At 32.4% G+C, this 27,942-nt stretch overlaps 1 protein-coding gene across 1 annotated transcript; it reads right to left on the bottom strand.

Moving 5' to 3' along the window:
* Positions 1-6,741: 6,741 nt before the first annotated feature.
* LOC119836589 (4-hydroxybenzoate transporter PcaK-like) lies at positions 6,742-26,318 on the bottom strand. Its single transcript, XM_038361973.1, has 11 exons — positions 25,845-26,318; positions 20,773-20,934; positions 15,404-15,566; positions 14,134-14,255; positions 12,408-12,646; positions 11,216-11,358; positions 10,419-10,542; positions 10,080-10,221; positions 9,002-9,158; positions 7,428-7,555; positions 6,742-6,950 (listed from the first exon to the last, which is right to left on the bottom strand). Exons 1-11 carry the CDS (start codon positions 26,011-26,013, stop codon positions 6,871-6,873), a joined length of 1,629 nt encoding a protein of 542 aa, XP_038217901.1. The 5' UTR covers positions 26,014-26,318; the 3' UTR covers positions 6,742-6,870.
* Positions 26,319-27,942: the final 1,624 nt, after the last annotated feature.

The raw sequence follows: 27,942 nt of genomic DNA, 5'->3' as shown, positions 1-27,942 counted from the left end.
AACTTAAGATGACTAAACCGATGAAAAGCGGAGTTGACACGATATTTTCTAGTCAGCTAATTCACCTATAATCAGTACTTTACGGTCCAATTAAGAACAGGACTGACTTAGAGCTATATTGTGACATCATAGTTAAAAGCTATTGAAACAAATAAATAATGTACGATTAGCAACGACATTTTTGTGCTAATCTGATGTAGAAGTCAGTTCAGAATCATTATTTATTTGCAAACGGTGTGTCCAAGCAAATCGTATTTTTCAAATGGCATTTCATTGAAAAATATCATTGACGTTTCTTTTCGTCAAACGAATAAATAACGCTCCACATAGGTACCATTACTCCAAGGTGAAGCTACATGGCAATTGGTAGTATCGTGGGAAATGTACCACCTGTGGCGTATACGTCTTGTTCCCATAAGGCACGACCACTCACTGTGACCGCCCTCATTGGTGTATATATGCACTTATCTTCATTTGAGAATTATACCCTTGTGCGTATTATATTAACATGAACTCGTTAAATGTAGTTTCAAAATTTGAAAAAGTGGTAGGTTCGAAAGAATGGTTGTAAATAGTAAAAACTATTTGCAGAATCAAAGCTTTCTAGAAATCCAATTGAAAATATAAATGTTTTAGTTAGTGCTTGAACCGCGACGGAAGATTTCATTAGATTCTTACGTTACAAATTAAGAAAAGTAATCTCTTGTAACTGAAATCAGGTCGATTGCTTGAATAACCACAGAATCATTGATGAACGACTCTTTAAAAACATGCTTTAGAGAAAGTAGTAAGTAGCTTAATAGTACAAGTAGATTGAGCAAAAGTCTGGCTGAAGGCATGTTTCCGTTTCTTCACTCTTCCCAGTCTATTCCTGTATTCCCATTGCCAATCCCTTCCTCGTCATTTACCTTATAAACCGCGCAAAGCGTTTGCAGAGGCCCAGCTTCTGCAAATGTTCACAACCGCCCGTGATCGCTTACCAACAGGTGGATTTTCTAAAATTAAATATATAATGTTACATTGTGCTAAATAATGCGAAAATTGTTGACGCTTTTTGTAAATCTATGAAACTGCAATGATTCAACATATCTGGATTATATATTGTAATCTTAGACATTGTGAATACCTTATTTTGAATTGCTTTTCGGTTTCATATTTTGTAAATTGTACTTTTCAATTAAAATTCAGCGGTTCGCCGGTATATAATACATAGCCTATATCACTCAGAGATTACGTACGTCATACATATCTAATGGTGAAAATAAAATCGACTCCATAATTCTAGAGATTGGTACGTTCAAATAAACACCTTTCACTTTAAATTCTAAATTATCTATCTTCCATACATGTTCTGAATGTTTTTGAAAGGCAAGGTCTCTATGCACAATTTTACCCATGATTTATCCATACTTATAAAAAAAAATCAAAAACGCTTTATTGTTCACCAAATGATAATAGAAAGTAAGAAAATAGACATTATATTATAAACATTCACGAGCACAACACGCGGTCTTATCGCTAAGGCAGCGATCTCTTGCAGACAATCTGGTGGTCAAAGAGAAGCTGTAGAAAATATAAAAATGGGCAATGGGTGCGATTACAATATGTGCTGATAAAAAATCATCGGTGAAATATATCGACAATTATTTCCGATTTACGTCAGGTAGGATCCGACACGTCACGGATCCCGGATCCGACATGTGGCCGTCCGTTAGCCCCACCTGATTCTGCACGTGCTATACTGTTTTTGTGTATTGTTTTTATTATCGGTTAGTAATTCAAGCTCTATTATCTATGATACTTTCGGTGGAAATACTGCTCGGAAATCTAGGTATTAAGTATCTGATACTTTACAGGTAAATAAATAAATCTTTATTAAACTGTTTAATTAGTACAATTATATTTGTAGAAACTAAAGTCCGTGTTAGTTAGAACTGTGTCACAGGATTTAGAATTCATTACACTATTATAAGTTTTAATATTTTATATTCATTAACTTTCAAAGCTGGAACAATTAATCATTTAAGCGGTTATTAATTAATTTATTTATTAATTTAACAATTTTACGTACTACACTAAATAAAAAAAAATTGAAAATGTACAAAATAGTGACATATCCTACTAATATTGTAAACGCAAAAGTTTGTAAGAATAGATGGATGTTTGATAATCTTTTAGGCAAAAACTGCTAAACCACTTGCAATGAAATTTGGTACATAGATAGCTGAACAACTGGAATAACACATAGGCAACTTCTTATCCCGATATTCCTACGGGATACAGACGTACGCGGGTGAAACCGCGGGGCGCAGCTAGCAGTAGTCTGTTTTCTCAGTTTAGTTCTCAGTTAAATAGTAATAAATATCTGTATATGTACTTTTAACATAAGATACATAAATAATATGTTGCATATAAACTTCATTGCCTCTATGTACGTAATATAAAATAAAAGTACTTACATCATCATTAACTTAACACAAATAACACCAAGCTTAACTTACTTAGCGATGTGATTTTTTTTAATCTTGTACTCACTTATACACAGAAATAAAAACACAAAATTACGACTGAAGGTTTATATATTTAATAATTATATATAATTTATACTTTTAATCATAACAATTTTTTTATAAAACAAAGCTGCTAGTATTACTATACTTGGTGGTTGAAATAAGATGCAATATATTCAAAGTGTTATAAAAATGGATTATTATATAATTTTATTTCCTTATCTCGATATATAAAACGCGAAAGTGACTTACAGACTGGTCTATCCACGAACAGCCCAAACTACTGGACCTATCGGGTTGAAATTTGGCATGCCAATAGCCATAATGTTAAAACAATAAAGGGGATGAAAGTTTGCATCATAAATAATTATTTTGGTCATCTGCGTACAAAAGTTAGTTTTCAATAAAATACACAATCGGTATAAAATTTGTGGAGTCAGCTACTTAAATGAAACTAAACAAATAACATGCAATAGAACTGTTACCTCATCGTTTATAGATATTAAAATTGCATAAGTACACTGACGAATACCCTAATTAACTTTCACCCCTCGTAACTCTAGTCGGTCAATATACAAGGTCATTTCATTTACCCTCTGACATGGGGTGTTTGCAGTTATATTAATGACGTATACGTTGTTATATTTAAATTGTATTGGATCCTTTAGATTTTGTGAATCGTTTTTACACAAAGAAATTAAACATACCAACATTCCTATAAAAGACGCATTTAAAACAGAGTTTCTTGAACTACTTGTGCGGATTTTCATTGTGAAGATTATACGATTGAGCAATTTGATGTCTTTATGAGGTCAAACATTACCAAACTTTATCTGTAAGTGTTGCGTTATCTGTAAGGCAAGTTGTGTAAAAAAGTGGCCACAAAATAAAGAGAGTTAGTAGTTACTCTAATTTATATTAGATCCGAAAATCTTTGCAAAATCTTGTATCTTAAAAGATAATTTAAATTTGAAAACTATGCAATTGTTTTTGGCCTGAATGGTTTTGGGAAAGCTATATTAGGATAATTAAGGTCTTCTTATGTGTTATACAAAATATAAACTGATTAGAATAATTATTGCCTTATAAATATATATTATTATAAAAATATTACGATAATTCTCAACGCCTCGTTCTTATACTTTGTCTTAATTTGCTATTAATCGTGAGAGTACTAAATTTCATTGACTACATATTAGTATTTGGACTACTTTACTTCTATATGCGAATTATCATTCTTTTATACTAGTTTAAATCTAGAATTTTCTAAAAAAGTCTCTAGTAGTAAGAACGACACACTTTTTATCTTCGCCAAAGAACCGCACCTAGCTTCTACCTGACTCGGCCCGCGTTTTTTACGTCTTCTCTTAATTTCACGTCAGTTTTTTCCAAATGATACCTAGCCGCTATTATTTTGTCATAAAACGTTTACAAAATTGCTTCGGTCTTGGGGAATGTGACCGATTGCGTAAAGTGTTAATCGTTACTGGATGCTACAATGAGTATCGTGTTCAAAAAATACTTACTTGTATAAAAACGCAATAAAACATTCAGTAAATATAAAAGGACGCTTGAAAAATACTCCATCATAAGTCTAAATTTCGGTAGCTTACTAGAATAAACAACCGAAAATAATAATAATGGAATACCATATCATACTTAAGCTAGAATATCTCATAGATGTGGGAATACATAAAATTCACAAGATTTATCCAGCATCCGTGTCTTTGGCTATATTTTGTTCTCAATTCCAAAATTGTTGCTGTCTTCCTAGAAGAGCTTTTACCATGGCTTCGCTTAGGTTTTTAACATACGACAGCCAGTACTCATTTACAATCTAGGTACTGTTTAAATTTTGCTTTGTAACAAAAAAAGGTCTATGCGTCCTACTCTAAATTGCGATCTCTCTATATGCTAAATAAATAAATTCATGCAAATATTGGCTCGATCGTTTTGACAAGAAAACAGAACATACATACATGCTTCGACTTATAAGTACTGAACATGCTTGCATACATGCATACATGCATCTAATAATTTTAGGGATTTCCTTAACAAGGTCCTATCGTTAACGGTACATATAATGTCTGACTATTTACGGAAATATATAAAAAAGTGTTATAAGTGGGGCAAGGTCGTGTTAACTTGCTTAGTGATCTCTGATAGATAAATAATGGACGTCATTTGTCACCCCGTCAACCCTTTTGGTGACGTGATTGGAACAAAAAGTATCTAAATAGATGTTTATGAACCTCTAATGATTCCGCAAGGGGTGTTGTCCGCTGTTATAATCTGATATTATTTATATTATGTACTTCTATGAAATATATTTTATCATTTTTTATATAAGATGTACTTTGTGAAATATTTTTTATTCTATCCCCCTTGCAGAATTTATCAAAATTGTCTCTTATCGGATCATGGCGTCCATACCAAATTTCAGCCCGATGGGTGCAGTGGTTTGCGCTGTGTCTTTATAGTTAAGTCAGTAGGTAACCTTTGCGATTTATATGTTAAATAATTTAATATTTACATCCACTAATAACATGGTATATTAAGATATTATATAAGAAAAACTACTTAATTAGTTTTAAGTAACTAGTTACATCACACTAATATCATAAATGCGAAACTTTGGATGTCTGACCGTCAATCACGGTGAAACTGCTGAACGGATTTTAATGAAATTCGGTATGTAGACAGGGTATGAACTGACTTCGCTGAAAGGATACTTATTATGCCGATTAAATGCTCCCTTGTGATAAAACAGGAATCTTGATGTCCAGGCGGATCCGGGACAAGCACCTAGTACTATAAATAAAAAAAATGCCCTTTTTGACAAAATAGTTTTATAATAATCTAGACATATTTCCGTAATCGGGATCATAAATAACTGTAGTAAAAAAATCTGAAGTATTTGGCCTTTCTTTTTAAATGCTGTCGGCAATTGAAGTTCCTTAATTGCACGGATTATACTAATATTATTGATACTAATATGACATTATTTATTCTTATTACATTAAAATAAGCACATTAATTATGTACATAAGCTGAAATCGAAAACATTAGATTCCTATTGATTTTGAGATATCACTCTTAATTATATTAACTGATAGGAAAATACATACTTGCATAAATCAAATGCATCAATTTTCTCTCAAAAATCTTTTTGTTACAAATCGCTTAATACATTTCTTGGTTTGTAGTATCATCTATGAAAAAAATACGTTAAACTTCCCCCGCGAACTAAATTGAATAAAATATAAATTCAAATTTTTGTTTTCAAAGAATGGAGAAAAAAACCAAACACAAATTGATTCAGATAAGCTTTTGTTTTGTGTATTTATTTCATACCAAAGTTATAATAACTTAATAATAATTATTGTCGCAAAATATAATATAACACATATACTATTTAATATAACTGCCATCTAGAAACAACTATGTATAACTATTGTGTATTTTGAAAACATTCACTTGGTTTTATATAACCTTACTAGATGGCGCTTTAAAGAAAAATGTATTTAGGCTATTTAAAGGGTTTTAACGAGTTTCTAAAAAAGTTAAATTCTTGTCAGTTGTCATAGTGTTAAAAACCATAAACGAGTTGGCCGATTTTTGTGAAATAATCTTTATTCGGTTGTAAACTATTTATAAAATGCTAAGTTATGTGATTATTCTGGCAAAAAACAGGTAAAGCATTTTTTTAACCTTTTTTTGATACAATTTAATAAAGTGCACTTTGAAATTTAATCGTACTTATGAGTATAAGATTGCAATACTTGTATTTTTTATGTATGAAATATTGTTTTAGTTTTTGTTGTGGCTAAAATCAATATGAACAACGTTTATCGGGTCAGATAGTTTTATCATAGATAATGAAAGATTAAATACTAGGCTGGTAGTTAAATATAGAGCTTTTTTTGTTTTATTTTATATGTTTTAATTTTTTCTGCTTTATTTTTCTGTATATTTCGTGATTCGTATCACTCTGTGTCGTCATATGATATGTTTTTTCTTTCTTTCTTTCTATGTTAATATCTACACTAATATTATAAAGAGGAAAACTTTGTTTGTTTGGTTGTAATGAATAGGCTCAAAAACTACTGGACCGATTTTAAAAATTCTTTCACCATTCGAAAACTACATTATTCACGAGTAACATAGACTATATATGTACCACGGGCGAAGCCGGGGCGAACAGCTAGTAGGTTAATAAAAAGACAGTTACTAAAAATATTTTATTCCTTAAATACTCCAATTACACATTGTACAAGAGTAGAATTAATTTTCTCAGTCTCTCACTTATGAACACGACACATAACAATAATATCAACATCTGTATTCAAAAACTAATTAGCTAGTAAGATAATCCTTTTCCTTCTAAATCTTCTCGAACTTTCTCTGGCTTTGGCCAAAATATAATTAATATTACTGAACCTGTAAAATAAAAGTGTTTATATCATATTATGTATATTATATAATATATTAGATGTGTATTAAATATGTACATCGATAAAAACACAAGTTTTTGTAGTTAAATATTTAGTTGACTCGCAGATATAAAATGCAGAAGCAAGTTAAATAAAATATGTCTATATATTTTGCAATGATAGGAACACAAATTTTCAGAACCCTACAAAACTAAACAAATGAAAATGTCGTATTTTACAACATGCTTTGAAAGTTATCTGCGATAAAAATTAAATTGCATTATTACAAATAGTTATGAAAAATTATAAAAATCAAACTTAAAGAACCCTACGTTTAATAAATTGATTTAATTTTATAAATTACATTACATAATACCACAGCGAATGACGCGGCTTCGAATCTAGCTTCGTAATCGATTTTTTTCTATAAAAAAATCTTAAAAATATATTTTTTCGAAAAAAAAAAAATAAAATAAAAAATCACCAGCAGTAAAAGCCCCAAAAACACTGAAGGCAGCTTCGCAGTGCCTATCCAGAGTGGCCCCCAAGATATTTGAGCCCACCGCTGCGCCCGTCCGGCCCACCATGTACATAACGCACATGGCCATTGCTCTGTAATTGTTATTTTTCAGTTTTTTTACTGACTTCAACAAATGCGTAGGATCTCAATTCGTCTGTGATTTTTAACTTTGTCATCTCAACTTTCAATTGGGTGAAATGGTTATGATCCTTTTTTTATTTGATAGCTAGTGTTGTAGCCTGTTTGATGCCATTTCAGTTTGATTTTTGGTTAAAAATTATTACAATATAATATAACAGGAATTATTTTTTTATTTTTTAAAAGTAGAAACTAAAAAAAAACTCGATTATCTTCATTATTTTAATGCCTCGTGTCACAGATTGTTGCCACGCTACACCAAAACGGTTGGCCTTGAAATTTTTACCGGATTTTTAATGTTTTTTGGTTTTCGGACTTTTCTCCGCTTGTAGCTGGATATTAACTGTTTTGAATATGTGAATAAATTATAAAAAAATTGCCTAACCGGCCCGAGCCGAGGCGAGCAGTTAGTAAATGGTATAAAATATAAATAAAAATGAATGTGACTAAATAGGGCAACTTTTTTAAGTTTTGTTAATATACGAGTAAGGTCTTTAAGGAGAGAACAAACGTACAGGTTAAAGCAGTCGGGGACGCTAGTCAATAATATTATGAATATGAAAGGTTGTTTGATTGGACGTATGTTCGTCAATCACGCTGAAACGACGGAACGGATTTTGATGAAATTTGGTAAACAGATAGAGTGTGAGCTGACTTGGGTGATAGGATACTTTTTATCCCGATTAAATTCTCCCTTGGGATAAAAATTGTATCAGTATGTCAGTAAGTTAATCAATCTCTTAACTAAGTGCACACATCAACAACAATGACAACTCGTATATCACATCGATTAAAGTCTGTTAATCAGTCAGTCAGTCAGTGAGTCCTAATTTTAAAGCTCAGAATTGGATACATCTACAGAATTTGTTGTTACTAGTAGGTATATTACAAGCAGTGGTGGTTCAGTTGTTAGGACTTTGGACTTGAAGTGAAAACTCGGGGGTTCGAAACCGGTCCAGCATGATCACGACCACGTGATATGGATCAGATCCACCACGAACACTGCTCGAAACGGCGAAGGGAAACATCGTAAGGAAGCCGCCATGTCAAAGAATCAAAAGCTCCTCAAATGTTGCATCTGCCAATCCGCATTTGGTCAGCGTAGTGGAATAAGGCCTGAACCCCTCGTAGGAAACCCGAGTCCTTGCCGTGGGAATGTATATGGGCTGATGATAATAATATCACGTCAGTCAGTTAACAGTAAATCAGTCAGTCAGTAGTGTCCATACCTCAGCGCAGTAGGCAACACATCAACAGCAATAATAACTAGTAGGTATATCACGTCCGCCAATGACTCAGTTAATCAGTCAATCAGTCAGTAAATCAGTCAGTCAGTCAGTCAGGCAGTAAATCAGTCAGTCAGTCAGTAAATCAGTCAGTCAGTCAGTAAGTCGGCATACCTCAGCGCAGTAGGGAACACGTCAACAGCAATAGCGGCCAGTATGGACGCGGCGCAGCCCGAGCACAGCGCCAGCACGAGCAGAGCGGTTGCCGCGCCGCCCTGCGGCACGAGCGCCGCGCACACTGTTGCCACACCGCACACGAACATTATGCTGCCTGCAATATAAAAATTAAAAAAAAATTAAAAAAAAAATTCTGGTAGACATAAAAATAACAAATAACACACACTTGTCTTAGGTTCTTAAAGTAAAGAGACGAACATGAATTAATTGGATCCCGCACTGGGCAATGCCTGTCCTGCTGGACTATAAACGATTAACATTGATAATTATAAAATATCACAGCGGCCACAATTTCGTGTCTATTATTTTAAAATTCTATAAATAAATACTTAACCTTACCGCCTCCTTGGTACAGTGGTTAACGCGTGAGCGTAGAACCGAGGGGCCCTGGGTTCAATTCCCGGTGGGGACGCACAAAAAAAAAATGTCTCGTCTAGCAGGACACAGAAGGTTGATCACCTACTTGTCCGTGAAGAAAATCGATCAGTAAAACAGATGTACATCATCTGCCCCATACCCCACTAGGGGATACGGGACTTCACTTTATATTAAATTTCATGCAAATAAAAATTGAAAGAGGAAATTAAATAACGTACTTAAAAATCGAAAAAAAAGGTTAACTTATACCGCGTAATACGACTCATATTTTTTTTAATGAGATAAATATCCTATTGTTGAATGGTTTCCAATTATGTACTCCCATTTGCAATTACCCCTAATTGACTATAGGTATATAATTCAGTAATTTTGATGAAATTTGCACGTATCCGGAAAATTATACCAAACAATAAATTATAATTCGGCTGTACCATATAATGTATGTACCCTGTATGTGATTGATAAATCAGTAGGGCCGTTTGAAGATCAGTTGTTTTCTAGTTGATGAGAGATTCTGACGCTTTTTTTAAACTCAATATTAATATTCAATGATAGCGTTTGAGAAGTAAAGTAACTGTTAAATATCAAATCAAGATGGCCGACAACAACAAAATGAAGTATTATAAAATACACTTACAATAAAACGTCTTCCTCCCAACCCGAGTGATGAACAAACCGATAGATAAATATGTGACAGCGAAGACTGCGCCCATTCCCATCGATATAGTGAACACTCCGGTTGACACGTGACTCTCACACGGCCCGTGGCTCACCGATAGCTGTTGAGCCGTTATGAGGTTAGATTTTTTTTATGTCATGTATTTATTGAATTGATCATTGCTTTATGAAATTATAAAAAAAACTCATACGTATGTTTTATTTACAATTGCCCAAAATGATGAAAAAATATAAAAAATTACAGTATTTTTTTTACAAAGATTTTTTTGGGGTTTTTTGTAATAAAGGATTCGCTTACCGTTGCGTTTTTAGCTGCTTGAAACTTGTTATGAATGATTTCACATATTGTCAAACTTTTCTCACTTGTATTACTCAGCATACTATTCAATATATCAGGCACCCAAACGTATAATCCACTTGACCTGGAAATATAATTAAAAAAATTAATAAAAAACATCTCTAAATATTTTCTGCAGATAACATTATTAGAATCTAAATAAAAAAAATAAAGGAAAGAAAAACCATGAAACTTAATAAGACGAAAAAAAAGAATTTACAAAAAAAAAAAACTAATTTTAATATAGATGACCTTATTTAGTTAGTTAACATGCAATTTGAGAGCATATACTTGTTACAGTTTGTAATTAGAAGATGAGAGGAAATAAGAACTAAAAAAATAGGCAAAACAAAGCAACATGAATAGAATTAAAAACGTTCATTTCAGCTGAACTCTTAATAACCGCTCAGTTTATAAGAAACAAGGAAAATATACATAATTTGTCCGGGTTGCCTGGAACAGATCACTTCTGAGTGATAAGGCCGCCCAACAAATTGTACTCTTCTTCTGTTTTACTTGTTATATATATATATATATAACAAGTAAAAAAACTGTACAATATATATATATATATATTATAATAAAAAAAAATTATATATATATATATATATATATATATATATATATATATATATATATATATATATATATTTTTTTTTTTTTTTTAAGTTTCCTGTACAATTTTTTGTTAAAGAGTAATAAATAAATAAAATAAAATACATAATAAACAGCTTCGAATTAAATATCAACCCACTCACAGCATAAACACGGCGAACATAGATATATGCGAGATAATGACGCAGCGAAGCAGCGGCGGCCGGAATAACAGAGAGATGTTTTTAATCGCGCCCACGAAACCACCAGATCGCGACTCCACGCTGCTCGTTGCGATTTTTTCAACCTAAAACATATAAATAAATAAATAAATAGGCCACACAGAAACAGAAAATTGTTAAAAAAAAAACAGTAAATAAATTAAAAACTAGAAAAAAAAATAACAAACTATACACATTAAAACTTACAATAACCTAAAAAATAACTTAAGTACTGTGCGGCAACGTCTGTTATCAAAACTGTCTGTTAAAAAAACGAGCTTATACTTGAATTATACTAGACTCTCGTCCCGGCTCCACCTGGATATTAGTTCTTGTTTTATCACAAGGGTGCATTTAATCGGGATGAAAGTATGCTATTACCCAATTCAGCTCGTACCCTGTGTACATACTGAATTTCATCAAAATCCGTTCAGTTGTTTCAGTGTGATTAATGGACAAACATCCAAACAACAAGCTTTCACATGTATAATTTTAGTGTGATAGTTAATTAGCTGCACGACCCGGCTTCGCCCGGGTATAAATTTATCGTAATATAATTGAAATAATATGGAGTGCAAATTTATGAAAATCGGTTGAGCAGTTTAGGAGTCCATCGCGGGCAAACAACGTGCCACGTGATTTATATATATTAAGATTAATGATGATATTAATATTTAATTTTTTAGTTTTATAGCATTGAAATTGATATTATTGATGGTAAAACAAGTTAAAATAAATCTGGAATCTACTATTTTATAGTGAAGCTAAATAAAAAAAAAAATTGTCTTGAAAATATGTGGTAAGGATCCAAATAAATGAGTTAATTTACTAATAGGGTTTCTGTAAATGTTCTTCTATTTAATAATTATAACATGATAATATTTATTATGCTGTTTGATACCATGATTTGCATTTTTCGTGGAAAAATCCAATCCTCGTGCGCACTTCACGTTTTATTTTCTATATAAAATATGACCTTTCCCCTTTCCTAAGGTTAAGTCTGGTTGTTTACCAAACTTAAAACTGGTTCAGTGATATGAATGCATCTTAATATTATTCGGGATTTAATCAGACCTTTAAACCTGCTTCCAAAATTATGTATAACACCTGTTTTATCGTAAAAATTGTCACTCACTGGAAAGTTGCTCGCTTCAGCTTTCTGGTTATACGCGTACATCTGCGCCAGAACAGGCAATGCGATTTCAGGTCCCTTAGCTGCTAGCAAATACCTAGGGCTTTCAGGCAACCAGGATAAGAGCAAAGCGGCCAATAGGCCTGGAGCACACCACGACCAGATAAACGCTCGCCAGGGTACGATGGGGAAACCCAGAAGGGAGAAAGACCATTGCCCTGGGATTATAACCCAGGCAAGACCTAGTTGGGGAGAAAAATACATATTAACAAAAAGGAAAACAGAGGCATAGAAGTTGTAAAAATTTATTAACAAATTAAAAAAAATCTATAACATTTCCTCTAGATGAAAGAAATATTGTTAGTTGTCTAAACGGTTATATGCGATTTCATTGCCAAAACTTTATAGATTTTTATAATAAACATATGCATTTTTTTACCGACTTCCAAAAACGACAAGATGGAGGTTCTATGTTCGTCTGTATGTATTATTATTTGTTTTAATTAACATAATTATCTTGAAACTTAACTATTTTTAACTATTAGCTACCACGATCGAAAGCTTTTATTAGACAAAAAGTTGAACATATCGCCAAAGCAAAACTTGGTAGATATTTATTGATAACAAAATTGGTCCAGGGATTCCAGAGTAATAGGTCATTGTTATCAAACAAATGCACTTAAATAAATTAGTACCGATATCAACTGCACGTGCTGTAAATATTATCTCAATGTTTGATAAGACAGTTTAAAACACATTAAGTGATATTGAACCTGGTAACATGAAATAATTCGATTAGTTGGAGGTAGAAGCTAAAGATTTTTATTATCTGAGTTTTTGTATGTTTACATATATTTAATATACTGTGTTCCAATTAATAATGAATGAAGTAGCCTGTATTTGTATGTCGTGTTGAAGACAACAGTTGTCGATGAAAATAGTTGTATTTTCTTTACGAACTTCATCTAAATCAGCGCTATGATTTGCCGTTTAACGCAAATAGGCAGATATGATAGAACAATAGACTGACTTTCGCATTTATAAAATGTGAAATGATAATAGCAGAACCAGCGTCAGCTATGAGTTTCTCAAAAAATAGAAAACTGAAAGTACATACTTGAACGAGTTTCAACGAAATTATTACTAACCTAAAATATATCGTAATAATTTTGTAATTCTGTTGACCTTTTACCTTAATAAGTAGTCCTAGGTTTCGATAAGGATTTAGGTTATATAAATTTAGCAATAGGCCACATTGACATTGTGATAAAGTCGCCCGATTCTGACAACGTTAGTACGAAACCTCGTGATTCTTTTAACAGAAATTATTTTAACACATTTCATATGCAAGCCCGTGTTTTACCAGTATCCCGTTTTTGCCAAGTTAAGTGACTTATACTTCGTGTATTGTGTATTTTGCGGGCATCTCATTTATAAACACAACGCCTAGTTAAAATCTTATTTAAATTTGTCCGGACGTTTTGGACAAGGCGCTAAAAATGTTAATGAATTTTCTTTTATAAGCAAATTTTTACGAATTCTAAAAGACTGTCTTTTACATATACAACGCATACATATATTATTTTAACCCAAAGACACATCTATCTATGTGTCACAGCTAAATGAGGATATCAGACATTACACAAAATTCCTAGATATACCACGATTTCACGCAACATGTCGAACATTCGTGTTTATTATGACATTTAACTAGATATTTCTCACTAACCTGGTAGGATGATGAACGAGAAGGAAATGAAGGCAGATCCCCAAGCGATCGCGGAGGCCCTTCGCGTTCCGGTGTGCATCTCCCCGAGATAAGCGTATACTGTTGCACTGGATGCTGAAACTCTGATACAGATAAATAGGTATTAAACATAAAAAGTACGGGAAGAGTATATTGTAGATGACTAGCTACCCGCGCGCGGCTTCGTTCGCGTTTTCCAAGAATAAATAGAGAGTTTTTCTGTTATAGTTAGTGTTATGCACTTTTTCGGGTCTCAAAAGATCTCGGTATCAAAATCGGTTCACTAATTTGGGTGTGAATTAATATCGCCTTTATAATATTAGGAAGACATTTAGTAGGGATGTTCCTTCGAGTTTTAATGTTATTGTGAACTATCTAAGCTAACAAGTTTTAAAGATATAATTTGTTTGGTGTCATACCTGAATGTTTATAATATTATGATTATTTCTATTTACCAGTTTTATTTGAAAAATATATAATATCATCCATAAATGGTATAACAATACAATAAATAACAGAATTAAAACCTATAAAATGTATTAATTACCACAATTTTCTTGAAACCTTGTATATTTATTTTTAAAAAAATTATTGTATTCGTTTATGAAAATAATACTATTCAATCAGGCGAGAGCTGCTCGGTATAGTGGTAAACGCGTGAGCGGAGAACCGAAAGGTCCTGGGTTCGATCCCGGTGGGGACAATAAAAAAAATGTCTCGGTCTGGCAGGACACAGAAGGCTGATCACCTACTTGTCCATAAAGAAAATCGATCAGTGAAATAGATGTATATCATCTGCTCCATACCCCAGTAGGGGACACGGGACTTCACAATCAGGCGAGAGAGTTAAAAAAGCGAAATGATTTCAAATCTTATAATCCCTACTAATATTATAAATGCGAAAGTAACTCTGTCTGTCTGTCTGTCTGTTACGCTTTCACGCCTAAACCACTGATTCGATTTTGATAAAATTTGGTATGAAGATAGAACTGAACTTGGGAAAGGACATAGGATACTTTTTATCACGAATAAAGGGTAAAGAGGGTTGAAAGAGGGGATGACAGTTTGTATGAAAGTTCGTTATTGTCAAACCGATTTTGATGAAACTTGGTATGAAGATGGAGCTAAACGTGGGAAAGAACAAACCATACTTTTTAATGCGAAAAAAATACTCCTTACCATGTCGCGCGATATAAGCGAATTCTACGCGGGCGAAGCCGCGGGCGAAAAGCTAGTTCTATAATATACTCACAAACATCCAGTAAGAATCCGCAACACGAATAACATCCATACGTTAATAGAAAAAGAAGAGGCTAGAGACAGTACAGCCGAAGCTAACATGGAGGGAAGCATCACAGCCCTCCGCCCAAATCGGTCACCCAAGTAGCCCCATAGAAATGATGTGCTTATTATACCTGCAATAAGAGATTATTGGTAATTTGCTATACTAGTGGATAAGACAATAAAGACTGTTTGGTGAAGAAAAGATACCTAATGAAACACCCATAAAATGCATTTTGATAACACTGTGACCTAAAATAAAACTACCTGTGATTTATTTCTACATAATGCTTTAAATAAAGTGTTTTCTTGCGATTGATTTTACGCGAGTATTATACATTTGGAAATTAAAGACGCGATATCGCGTTTAAAATTGGTTAAAAAATCTTCCATGTCTCAATGCTTTAAATTTTCTAATGACAAGACTACCCATTCTCCTTATAAAGGAATGGAATGAGTATCCTCTAGTCTATAAAAATATTATAAACAATAAATGCCAATAAAATGTAACGGCATAAATAATCTGTCATATATTGAATAAGCCAACGATAGAAAACTACCCACGCATTTTTTATTCAAACGTTTACAGAACCGCTCCGTTCCTATCGGTCGAAGTTAGCATCATGCTTTGTAGCCTAGTCTTCTTCGATAAGTGGACTATCCAAAACACAAATATTTTTTCAATTCGGACCAGTAGTTCTTATGATTAGCGCGTATATCCAAACAAACCTCTATATTATTAAGCCGAGATAATTGGGATGTGAATGTTTTATAATGTGAATGTATTTTCAAGTAATCTCTCGTTAAATTATTGTTCCTGTATCGTCAATTGACTTGCAAGTAAAAAAAACAACGTGTCCCTTTTTTAAGGGGTGAATGACCTGTGTTTATTTTAAGAATACACTTTTTTACCGCATTTAACTGGTTTAAACATTACCAAATGAATACGGCATGGTTTATGTCTTGTACTACGTCGTACATTCTTTATAACTGTTCGTTTTAAATGGTTATTCCAATTGGAAATGAAGAAAAAGTCCAATAAGAAATAATACAAAATCCGAATCTCCCAATTGAATTAAGAATGGCATCATTATGGACATGGATAGTAGGATATGGGCTTTTTTGCCGCAATAAACTTTGTGCTAGTGAAGTTGATGAAAATATATTATTTTGGGACGGCTATCGCGCCTGTTAGAAGCGCGCAGAAGTTATGTTAAGCTATATACAAATATAAACATACCTACATACAAATTTAAACAAATACTGATCAAAATTCTGCTAATCATAAAATTCCTGTATTTGTGTATTTACAATTGGAATTATGCTGATTATTCTATATACGTGGTAATTATTGAAGTGTCGATTGCATATTATTTGATTACGATGTTTTTTCATTTAAATAGGTTGTTGTTTGCATTTTGTTATTTAATGGATAAGTGCTATTAAAATTGAGAAACTGCAATTTAATTTTTAGTTTTATAGCATTGAAATGCTATATAAATGAGAAATAAAACTAAAAATTAAATTTAACAAAGACCACGTTCCATCGATACAATATTGTTATCATTGAAATAATGTTTCATATTGGTTGTGATGGTTCTTAATCATCTCAATAGATGGCGTGGGGTGCCCCTTAGGCACATGAAACCGAAAGAGTAGAAGAAATTCGATTACTGTGGCGGGATCACGGGTGGCCGAGAGGCTAGGAGTTGCTATGGTTTGGCAAAAAATGCGGTTTCGAATACCGCCTTGTGATAATTTTTTTTCTATTCTTTCAAAAATTCTCAAACTGCAATCTTTTAATATATTTATATTTAATATGAAGAAGTAAAAATTATCGTAAAGATTAACGGCTTGTTGTTATTTATTATGAACGAATGTCATAAATTTATACATTAAAGTGATTAGAATACATATTCTTAATGCAATGATACTCGCATACTGCCCGCGGCTTCGAAGATTGACACAGACTACTTTTAACCACGGGGTAACGCGGGTAAAAGTAATCTGTCTCCATCTTTTACTATCTCTAGACACAAAACCGTACCATATAATATTTAAACCATACAGTTGATCCGTTGCGATAGAAACAAAGACAAAAACAAACACCCTTTCGCATCCCGTGGTACACATACCACACAGAAATCAACATACATATCCCATTGGATAGACTTCTTTTACCAATGGTAAAATAATTTTTCAGATCGGTCTAGAAGTTCCTGAGATTAGGCCGTTCAAACAACTCATCAACTTTATATAATTAGTATAGATGTTTGTTGTAGGCATGTGGTCATCGTACGGCTGTGATTTATAAGTCCACAGCTAACACTTGTATCGCATTATTGCTCATATAAACGATACGATAAAACCATCGACCCCTTTGCCAATCAAATTAAGATAAACAATAAAAACATTATAACGATGGAACGGTTTGTTTGGTAGGAAGATTTACTCGGAAGCGATTGCGTATGTTTATTGTATACTATCTCGTAATGTACACTAATATTTTTAGAATTTGTTTGCTTGTTTGTAGGGGATAAACTCAAAAACTTATGGACCGATTTTAAAAACTCTTTTGCCATAAGAAATCTGCAGCTTCACTGAGTGACATTGGCTATATATGTAAAACCGGAGCGAAAAGCTAGTATATAACAAACAAGCAACCATAAGCATTGCTGTATCGTTCACTAAAACGAAAGAGGTTTTGAATTCAACTGTAATTTTTTTGGTTTTGTGTCTTGATAAAACCGTTATAGTTTAGACCGTGTAAAGTTTAGAATTTGCCAATTAAAGTGGATTAAACTCAGTTACACATACATACATTTAAGCTAATAAAAGCGTGTTAAAAAAATAATAATGATACATTTATCGTACTAATAATAATTTACTGCTTCGATAATTACTAAAATGACAATTGAATTGAGTTCTAACATTAGAATTTGAATACTTATCAGTTTAAGAAATTACATTTTATTTGTCGTTTTAATAATTTATTCACCTGTATCATGTTTTTCATGGAAAAGTACTACATATTTTCTTATTAATTATTATATATACATAGAAATCTTCTATATCAAGGGTCGCTTTAACCGATGATCCCAGAACAGCGGAAGGATTTCGCTTATATCGTTTTTTTGACACTAAACCTTCTATAAGCATATATTTCGGATTCTTACGAGTCCGAGAGCTTGAAGAAATAAATTATTATTATCGTACGTATAAGCGTACGAGTACCTTAGCGTAAATCTTGAGATCGGCTTGATCTCGAATCGAAAAACGAATTCGGCCAATTATTTTAACGGTTTTTGTTAAGGCACAAGGAAAGTTGTTATGGTGATAAAATCATACCACGGTAGAAGCTAGAGGGAATCGCTAGTTGATTATACAAAAATGGAAAAGCACTCAACTTCAGAAAGTGAAAAAAAAAATGAGTAAGGTTTAAGATTTCGTTAAGATACCCTCTTTAAGATTGCTCTGATGTTATTTTTTGTAAACTGACAAGAAAAAGACTTGCCACGCCTGTGTTCAGTTCAGTATATTTATGTTATCTGTGGTTCAGTGCAATGACCATCGACCCACCTTAGTCAGCAATGTTATGTAACGCGGCTCACATGGAAAATGTTGGCTGTCTAAAAGACATTATGATACAATCATAACCCATTTATATATTTTACTATGTAAGCTTTTTAGTGTGGGAGTCGAGCGAATTGGGCCAGCTCGCACCGGGGAACGTACCACACCCTCACAATAGACCGGAGTGAAAAAAAAGAATGTTATGGTTCGTCCGGTGAGAGTGGACGTCGGAGGCCCGTTGCTTTTCCTCATCCTACCCAGCCCATTTCTTTCCTCCATTTATCAATCCTTTCCCTTACCAATTCAAAGCGGGCAACACTCGCAGTGACATTACCTCCGCCAATGTTCATGGGCAGTGGTGATCGCTTATTTCGCAGTAGTAGTATATATATGGCTCGACAGCCGGAAAGATTTTTTTTTTTTCAAAATCACTGAATAATATATGATATTTTTTCATTTTACTGTAACAATTTACAAAAATGATATCGTAGACGAACGATTTGTTACGAAGAAAGTCCTGTAAAATTTTTTTTTGAATTGCTATTTTAAGAGATATGTCGCGAAAACCCTCTGCATCCATTTTACAAGATACCGGCCGCATGACCAGATTGGCAAACCTCTCTTACACATCTAACAAATTAAATTGCGTCATCTGAGAATCGTACGCAAAAAGCAATGTAATACATTTTAACAGACTTCTTTTAATAAGCAATATAGGCTAGGCTATACAAGATTAATTTTTGTATTCAAATTTTTTAAGATAAATAAATAGTATGTATATGTCGGTGCTAACTAATGTAAGGTATAATTAAGTATAATCAGAATATTATATTGGATCAAAGACAACGAACAGGAAAATTTAAGGAAAACATTGACTAAAATATAAGAATCTATTTACATCCATAATGACAGTCTGGTTCGTTGAAATTATTATTCTTAGCACTATCTTAAATTTATTGCAATATTTAATTACTAATTCTTTTATTAGTCTGCAACTGACGGCAATGGCTGCTTACCAGACAGATAAATACGGATGTTAATGTTTAAATATAAAAAATGCTATCTATGCACTTCTTTGCGAAGATGGAGGCTCTTTCAAATTTTTATTATAACACTTTAATAAAGTGTTCGAAACGTCGGGTTAATAATAGAAAGAATCAATCACGTTTAAAATCCGTTAAAAAGTTTTTAATTTCTAAATTGATTCTACATGTCAAATCAAGTCGGAGAAAAGTGTTTGAGACGGTTTTACTCGCTGACTACAGGGTTCGGTATAAACTATAAACGAATATAATATTGACCTAAAGCACATTATGTACTACAATTGTACATAATTGGTGTAGTCAGTTGGTTATAATTTCAGCCAATCACAAAGATTTAACGGTGAGAGTAGTTGGCTCGAATATTCAACGATCAGCGTCTGAGCTCGAAGGCACAATCTACGAATGCAAAGCAGATTTTACAAGATGCGATTCTGATATTCCGATATCTCTATAGCTAAACAAGGACTGACAACGTGGTATATGTAATCAAATATAGGTATCACAAGTAACAATTACTCATCATCAAAAAGATCATCATCATCCGTCCATATATTTTCCCACTCCTACGATTGTTCAGGCCATAATCCACCACACTGACCATTTGCGGGTTGGCAGATGTCACATGCCATCGAACTTTTCATTCCACCATTTTCCTTCATCGTTTAGAGACTTTTGTTAAAGATTTCCTGTAAGAATTCGTTGGTGTTATGGTACTGATACTGACCAATGAACGCAGCTGCGTTCACCAGACCCTTGTGCTCGCTGGTGAGCTCTAACTCACACTCCGCCGCGGTGATCACGTAGCTCATGCCGACCGACTCCATGGAGACGTTCAACATGATCAGACCGCATGTAAGGAGCACTAGGTGATTGAACCTGCCGTGACCTAGAACATGAGAAAGAACCATTACAATACATTTTTAACGATTAAAATTCTCTAGAGGTTAGTTAAGAAAGATATCATCGATATATTGGTGACGTAAATTAAATCATTAATAACGATGTTTTTGAATCTAGCACGAAAAGTATTACAGCTTTTTATAATAACTTCATCAAAATCCGTTTAGTAGTTTCAGCGTGATGGACAGACAAACATCGAAACAAACTTCCACGTTTATAATATTATTGTGAAGTGTGGTTATAATTGACATTGTTAGTTAAATTACTGTATGTGATATAATTAACGATAATTATATTGAACAAGCATGTGTATACTATTTTGGGGTTATAACCTAGTTATGGCAGAAGCGATTTCGTTCAATTGTTTATTTTATCGTATCCCTTTATCATTCCATTTTGTATTTTAGCGCTCATACATGGGAATTTTTTATTTAATATCGCTCTGGGTTTGCGTATTGTACACATGTGAGTCAGTGGCATGTAGATAAAACATTTGGAAATCGCCTAAACGATTATAACGAGAACTATAGTATTCTGTTCCATTCAATACGAGGTGATTGAACTGTATTGATCAAATAATTACACTGATAAGAAATTTAGGGTCTTTATATCGACCGAAATGGTGGAAATGTTTTCATATTGTGAAGGTTATTTCAAAAATATATTTATACAGAATTATTCACATCGATCGATCGATCACAGCGATCTAATAACGGATAGGAACAAAATAATATATTATAATAGTTTAAAAAAACTAAAAAACACGCTTTTATCATATTTTGCAAATTGAAAAATGGAATAATTTTATCAAATTAGTGTATTGTCATCGGTCCTCAATAAATCTACAAAGTTTGAACGAAATCTGGCCGTTTAAAGTGGGTCAAAATCGCGCCCGAAGAAGTCGGTTACAAACAAACATACAAACATACAGGTGAAGCTAATAAAAAGCGTGTAAAAACGGCAACGGAGCTTGTGATTCGCCTGATGGTAAGCGATAACACTGTCCATTCCCAGAGGCACTACATCTGCGAATTCGCTGCCCGCTTTTAGGGAAGGAAAGGATTGACGACTGGAAAGAAGGAATGGACTTGGATCGATGGGGATAAGGAAACAGTCGCGATTATCGGGACTACCAACGTTATCGCCATTGGGTCCTTCCGTCCGGTCACCAACTGGCACGATCGCGCAAAACTGGAATTCGAAAACTTCTTCGTGATATTGATTATATTATATGAAACGGCGAAGGAAAACATTGTGCGGAAAGCGGCATGTCGAAGCATAAAAAGTTAGACGATATGTGACATCTGAAAATAGGCCAGCATGGTGGATTAAGGCTCCCTCCCTCCCTCACAGGAGGTCTGTGTCTTTGTAGTAGGAACATGTATAGGCTGATCATAATGATTGATTATTCCGGTTAGTCAAGTTTCTACTGTACATGAAATATATAATGCTAGATACATTTTTAGAAACTCATTTATTGATGTAATATGAGTATCGCCTTATTTAACATAAAATTATTTTTCGATATAAAACCAGTACATAATACGTTTTACATTTTAATTTTCACCATAATTGCCTATGACCTTAACCCCTCAGCAGCTTATCAAAGTGACCTATGTAAAGTCTAAATCTAGAACTAACGTGAGACCTTACGGGAGAACAGTAAACTAAATAAATAAACGAACTAAATAAATATTATAAATTGTTGTGTACTAGAATTTGACATATACAGCAGGGGGGAGGGGGGGTGTTAGTTTTTCATTCTTATTTCAAACGACTAAAATTCACATTGATTCCGTATATTGAGATAACTGATTGTATTAGGGCGTTCCTTTTAATTGGTTACAATTTTACGGTGACACACCATAAGAATTCGTATTTTACTATTTATATATTGTAACTCTAATAAGATGTAGTCATTACTCATTGAATTCAAACTATGATTATAGACCAATTCATGATAGAAACATAAAGATAAATATTTAAAACTATCATCAACCTTTTGAACCTTGATAAACTTACGGAACCTTACGATTCGTCGATTGACGGATTGTTATGATTAAAAGAATCTAAACAGAAATCAACATTCGTTTGAAATACCTCACTAATATTATAAAAGCGAAAGTAAATCTGTATCTCTGTCTGTACGTTTCCCTACACAAGCCTAAACCACCTATCCTTTTTGGATGAAATTTGGTACAGGGATAGTTTGAGATCTGAGGAAGGACATAAGACAGTATACAAGTATTTTATCCAGTAAGTTCTACGGAAACCGAAACCATGCGGGGAAAAACACGGGATATCTTTTCCTTTGACTACACGGGCAAAGCTGTAATTTATGGGTCGCAGCCAAATAATAATACACACAACAAAAAAATCAGTCGAATTGATAGCTTTTTTGAAGTCGGTTGAAATTCGTATCGCACAGTTAAAATTATGCGATACGATTTTATATTATATCGGAACTACGATTCCGACACCGATACATCGTAAAGATGTCGTATCGTCAGAATCATGTAATAAAAACGTTATTTTCAATTTCAGATGTTGTCTTCATGAGGTCTACCTATTTATACGGTCCATCCATGCTGTTACAACTGAAGCTACCGTCACAAAGGCTTTTTAACCGACTTCAAAATAGAAAAGAGGAGCTGCTATGATGGTCTGTATATAGTTTTTGTAGTATATAATCTGCTACTTGCATGTTAACATTTCACCGACGTAAAATATAAATTAAATTACCTATTCTGTACATTTACTTGAACAGTGCTAGACCATAGGTATAGACCATAGATATCTAATGTGCCAGACGGTGAATTAATGAGGGCTTACTCTAAACGTTGCATATAAGGAAATGTTAAACAATCGTATCAGGTTAGAGAACACCAGATAAACATAATAATATATTGCTTTGTATTGTGAAATTACGAAAATACATCAAACTAGCTGCGCCTCGCGGTTTCACCCGCGTAAATCCGTATCCCGTAGGAATATCGGGATAAAAATTTGCCTATATGTTATTCCAGTTGTCCAGCTGTCTACATACCAAATTTCATTGCAATCGATTCAGAAGTTTTTGCGTGAAAGAGTAACAAACACACACATCCTTACAGACTTTCGCATTTAATATTGTTTTAGCCTGTTAAACTGTCAATATTATCTGTGGTTTAAGGTAGTCAGATTTTAATTGAATAATAAGAATGAATAATGTTATTATAGCATTAAAATTAATGAAATGTTATACAGATACAGACTGTACAACAAACTACTAATCATTATCTCCATTAATTTAAACATAATTTTTATAATTAATCTCAACTACTGGCACTATCAGCTATTCTAATAAAATTATAAAAAAAATATACTTAATCAAATTAAAACAATACGGAATGCATAAAACCAAACGAATCGATTTACATAAATAATGAATAATTTATATTGTTAACTACAAAATATTCAAACATATATACTTATACGTATGTAATTCCTTTAAATGTATCTATGATAAAAATTAATAAAAAAAGTATACCCTAAATTTATATGTATATTTTTGTTTCAGGGATCTATAGTTGAATTCTTAAAAACAGCTTGATGTAATAACAATAAACCATAATTACAAATGCTCACGAATACAATAATAATATGGAATAATAACAATGTGAACGATTACGTACACGAATCAAATGCCTCATACTATTGTAACAATTAGCAATCGAGTTAAAAAGGAGTTTTATGTTTGTTATGTCATAACTTTTTACGGGGTGAACCGATTTTTATGATTCCGATATTCCTACGGGATACAGTGTTACGCGTGAAACCGCGAGGCGCAGCTAGTAAATAATAATATATCATATAACATTTAAGCTGAGTACAATTTTCTATTTATGGTGCAGTGGGACTAAACTTCAAATTTCGTTTTAATTTACGTATATGAATATACCACTAGTATATAAAAACATACTGAAAATTTAGAAAAATTATTACGGGGAGACTGTCTCCACACTCGCTGTAAGGGGTTCGAAACGTCATGTTAATAATAATATAATGAATAAATCGCGTTTAAAATCCGTTTAAAAGTCTTCAATCACAAGAAAAGGTTCAGGGGGAGGTCCCAAATACCTACGACGGACAAAAACTTTCGTCCATTCAAAGCGTTAATTTGTAAAACATCTATTTAAAAATATTGTCCATACACAATATTATGCAATTATCACTAAAAATAACTCTTAGTCTCGTTTCCGGATAAATTATATTTATAGTTCGATATTTTTAAAACAATTTTTATTGCAGATATCATTAAGGTTTTATTTATACATTTCGTAATATTTTTTTGACCTTTAGTTACAAAAGTTAACCCTATATTCATGAACAATTCTATATTTATTGCGTTGTTTTTTTTCTATTGTTATTTTCTATTGTTATAGGTAATCATTAAAAAAAAATCTTCGCAAATTTATTGAAATCGACAATGTATCTTGCTATGTGTATTTAATATTTATGCAAATACCAAATGAATTCATCATTTGTGATTTTTCTACATTGATATAGAACCAATTTATTAAAAACTATATATAATAAATAATAAAATATAATAATAATTAGATGATATAATATAATAATAATTATCTTCTCAATGAATATCTCTATTTTTGTTATAGAAATGAACGCATTGCAAAAATAATTATTTATGACTTATTTTGAGTCAATCTATTATAACATTTTTTTATTTAGGATTTGCACGTACTATTACACTTTATATAAATGTACAATATAAATGAATTAACATTTTTCATAATCAAAATGAAATACATTCAAAATATATATTTTTTTTTAATTATAATCTCACATTACCTACCTACCTACATGAATAATGTAAAAAAAAATCAATTTACTTACCTGTAAGTTCAAACGCATCTTCAAAGCACATCTCGTTCAGTTTCCCCAAACTTCTTTCAAAATCATTCGATTGATTCCCATTTTTTGCACCATTTGTCTTAGACTCCGACAAAGACTTTTCTCCATTCATCTTCTCAGTTCTATTGCCCATCGAATTATTAGTTGACATACTTAACTATTTTCTAAATTTAATTAAAAACAATAAAAACCAAGCGCTCCCCGTCGATTTATTTCTGGATCAACATTGACACCATTTTTAATCTAATCGTAGCCTAATAAAACAATTATTATCTAAGTACCGCACGAATATTCGTTGCAATTATCGTATTATTCTGTCAATAACAGATAATTAAAAAAAAAATGTTCGAATTTTAAAGTAAACACGCGGGAATTTTACGGGCGTGTGAGGTTAACTTTTTAATTTTGACAGCTGCGTCTATACGGTGCGTCGGCCTGTAATGTACTAAACTAAATAGGTTAAATGTATGAAATAAGAACGCATCCACACGCAAGGAGATTGCAAGAAACCCCTGTATCGACTAGAAAATATAATCATTCCCACCCAAGGCATTCTTAATTAGCAGTACAATAATGTGCTTATAATATAAGTATAAGATTTACTGAGGTTCTTTTCAATATTAATACACTTCATGGAAACGGCATCAATATTTCTTTATAAATAAAAATATAGTAAAGAACATGGCAAAATGGTTTTCAAATGATTAAATATATAATAATTAGCAACAGCTATCTTAGTACAATAGTTTCTTTTTTATTTAAAAACAACATTTATAAATATTGTAGTGAGTGAACTGTGTTTGGTGTACAAAATCTTGTACTTCATGGATTTTCAAAGATGTTTGACATTTCAAATGTTAAAAATTCCTCAACCGTTTATATGTATGTATTAGCAAAAACATATTTGGAAACCTCTATTTATTTTTTAAGATATGTCCGATGAGACGTGAAATTACATTTCGTATTATAATTATATATTTTTTTAATGTACACATATCTACTTACCATTGTATTTATTAAAGTTTTAGTCTTTATTAAAATAGTGTTAAATTCGAACAATTATATTGGAAGAAACTAAAGCCTGTGAAAATAAAAACTGTGTTACAGGCAACATATGTTTACAATATTGAATGAATAATTAATGAATGAATAAAACTTATATTATCTATACTAATATTATAAAGCTGAAGAGTTTATTTGTTTGTTTGAACGCGCTTATCTCAAGAACTAACTGCTCCGTTTTGAAAAATTATGTACCACGGGCGAAGCCGTGGTCGACCTCTAGTTACAATATATGTGTTGATATAGATAGTCGTTTCATATTACACAAAAAAAACAATTGAAATAGTTTAATTATTTTCATTTATCTGAGAAATAATGAATAATAGGTTATTTCAAAGTTAAATACAGTTTAAGTATTACAAATATTATAATTTGCTAAAATAAGTAAATATTTAATTTTATCTATAACAACATATTGTACCTACTCAATAAATTACAATTAAATTGGTGTTAAATACATGAAACAAAAACTAAATCAAGGACCTGTTCTAATCTAGATCTAGTTAAGTGCTAAAATAATTGTTTTAAGTGCATATGCTATATTTTATACATCGGAAGTGTTTTTAAGACAGACGATGAGACGACGTGGAATTAATATTATCCTACTAATATTATAAACGCGATAATTGTAAGTATGGATAGTTGTGTGTATGTTTGTTACTCTTTCACGCAAAAACTACCGATTGCAATGAAATTTGGTAAGCTGGACAACTGGAATAACACAGAAGCAATTTTTTTATCCCGATATTCCTACGGGATATGGCCTTCAGCGCGTGAAACCGCGGAGCGCAGATAGTAATTAATAATTTCATTTGAAAACTAAGCAATTTGCATATACCATATTCAGATTATGTATAACAAGCTTTCCGCCCACGGTTTCACTCGCGTGAATAAACAAAAATTTGCTTTATGTGGAGTTTCAAAGAGGCTGTATGATATTTTATATGACTTTAGATACCTATATCTTATCTATTAAATACCATTCCTTTGATTACATTCACTAAAACAACTCCAAAAT

Source organism: Zerene cesonia, chromosome 3, assembly GCF_012273895.1.
Source record: "Zerene cesonia ecotype Mississippi chromosome 3, Zerene_cesonia_1.1, whole genome shotgun sequence".
NCBI lineage: Eukaryota > Metazoa > Arthropoda > Insecta > Lepidoptera > Pieridae > Zerene > Zerene cesonia.
Note: the sequence above shows the minus strand (reverse complement) of the source record. Positions and strands in the feature narration are given on the sequence as shown.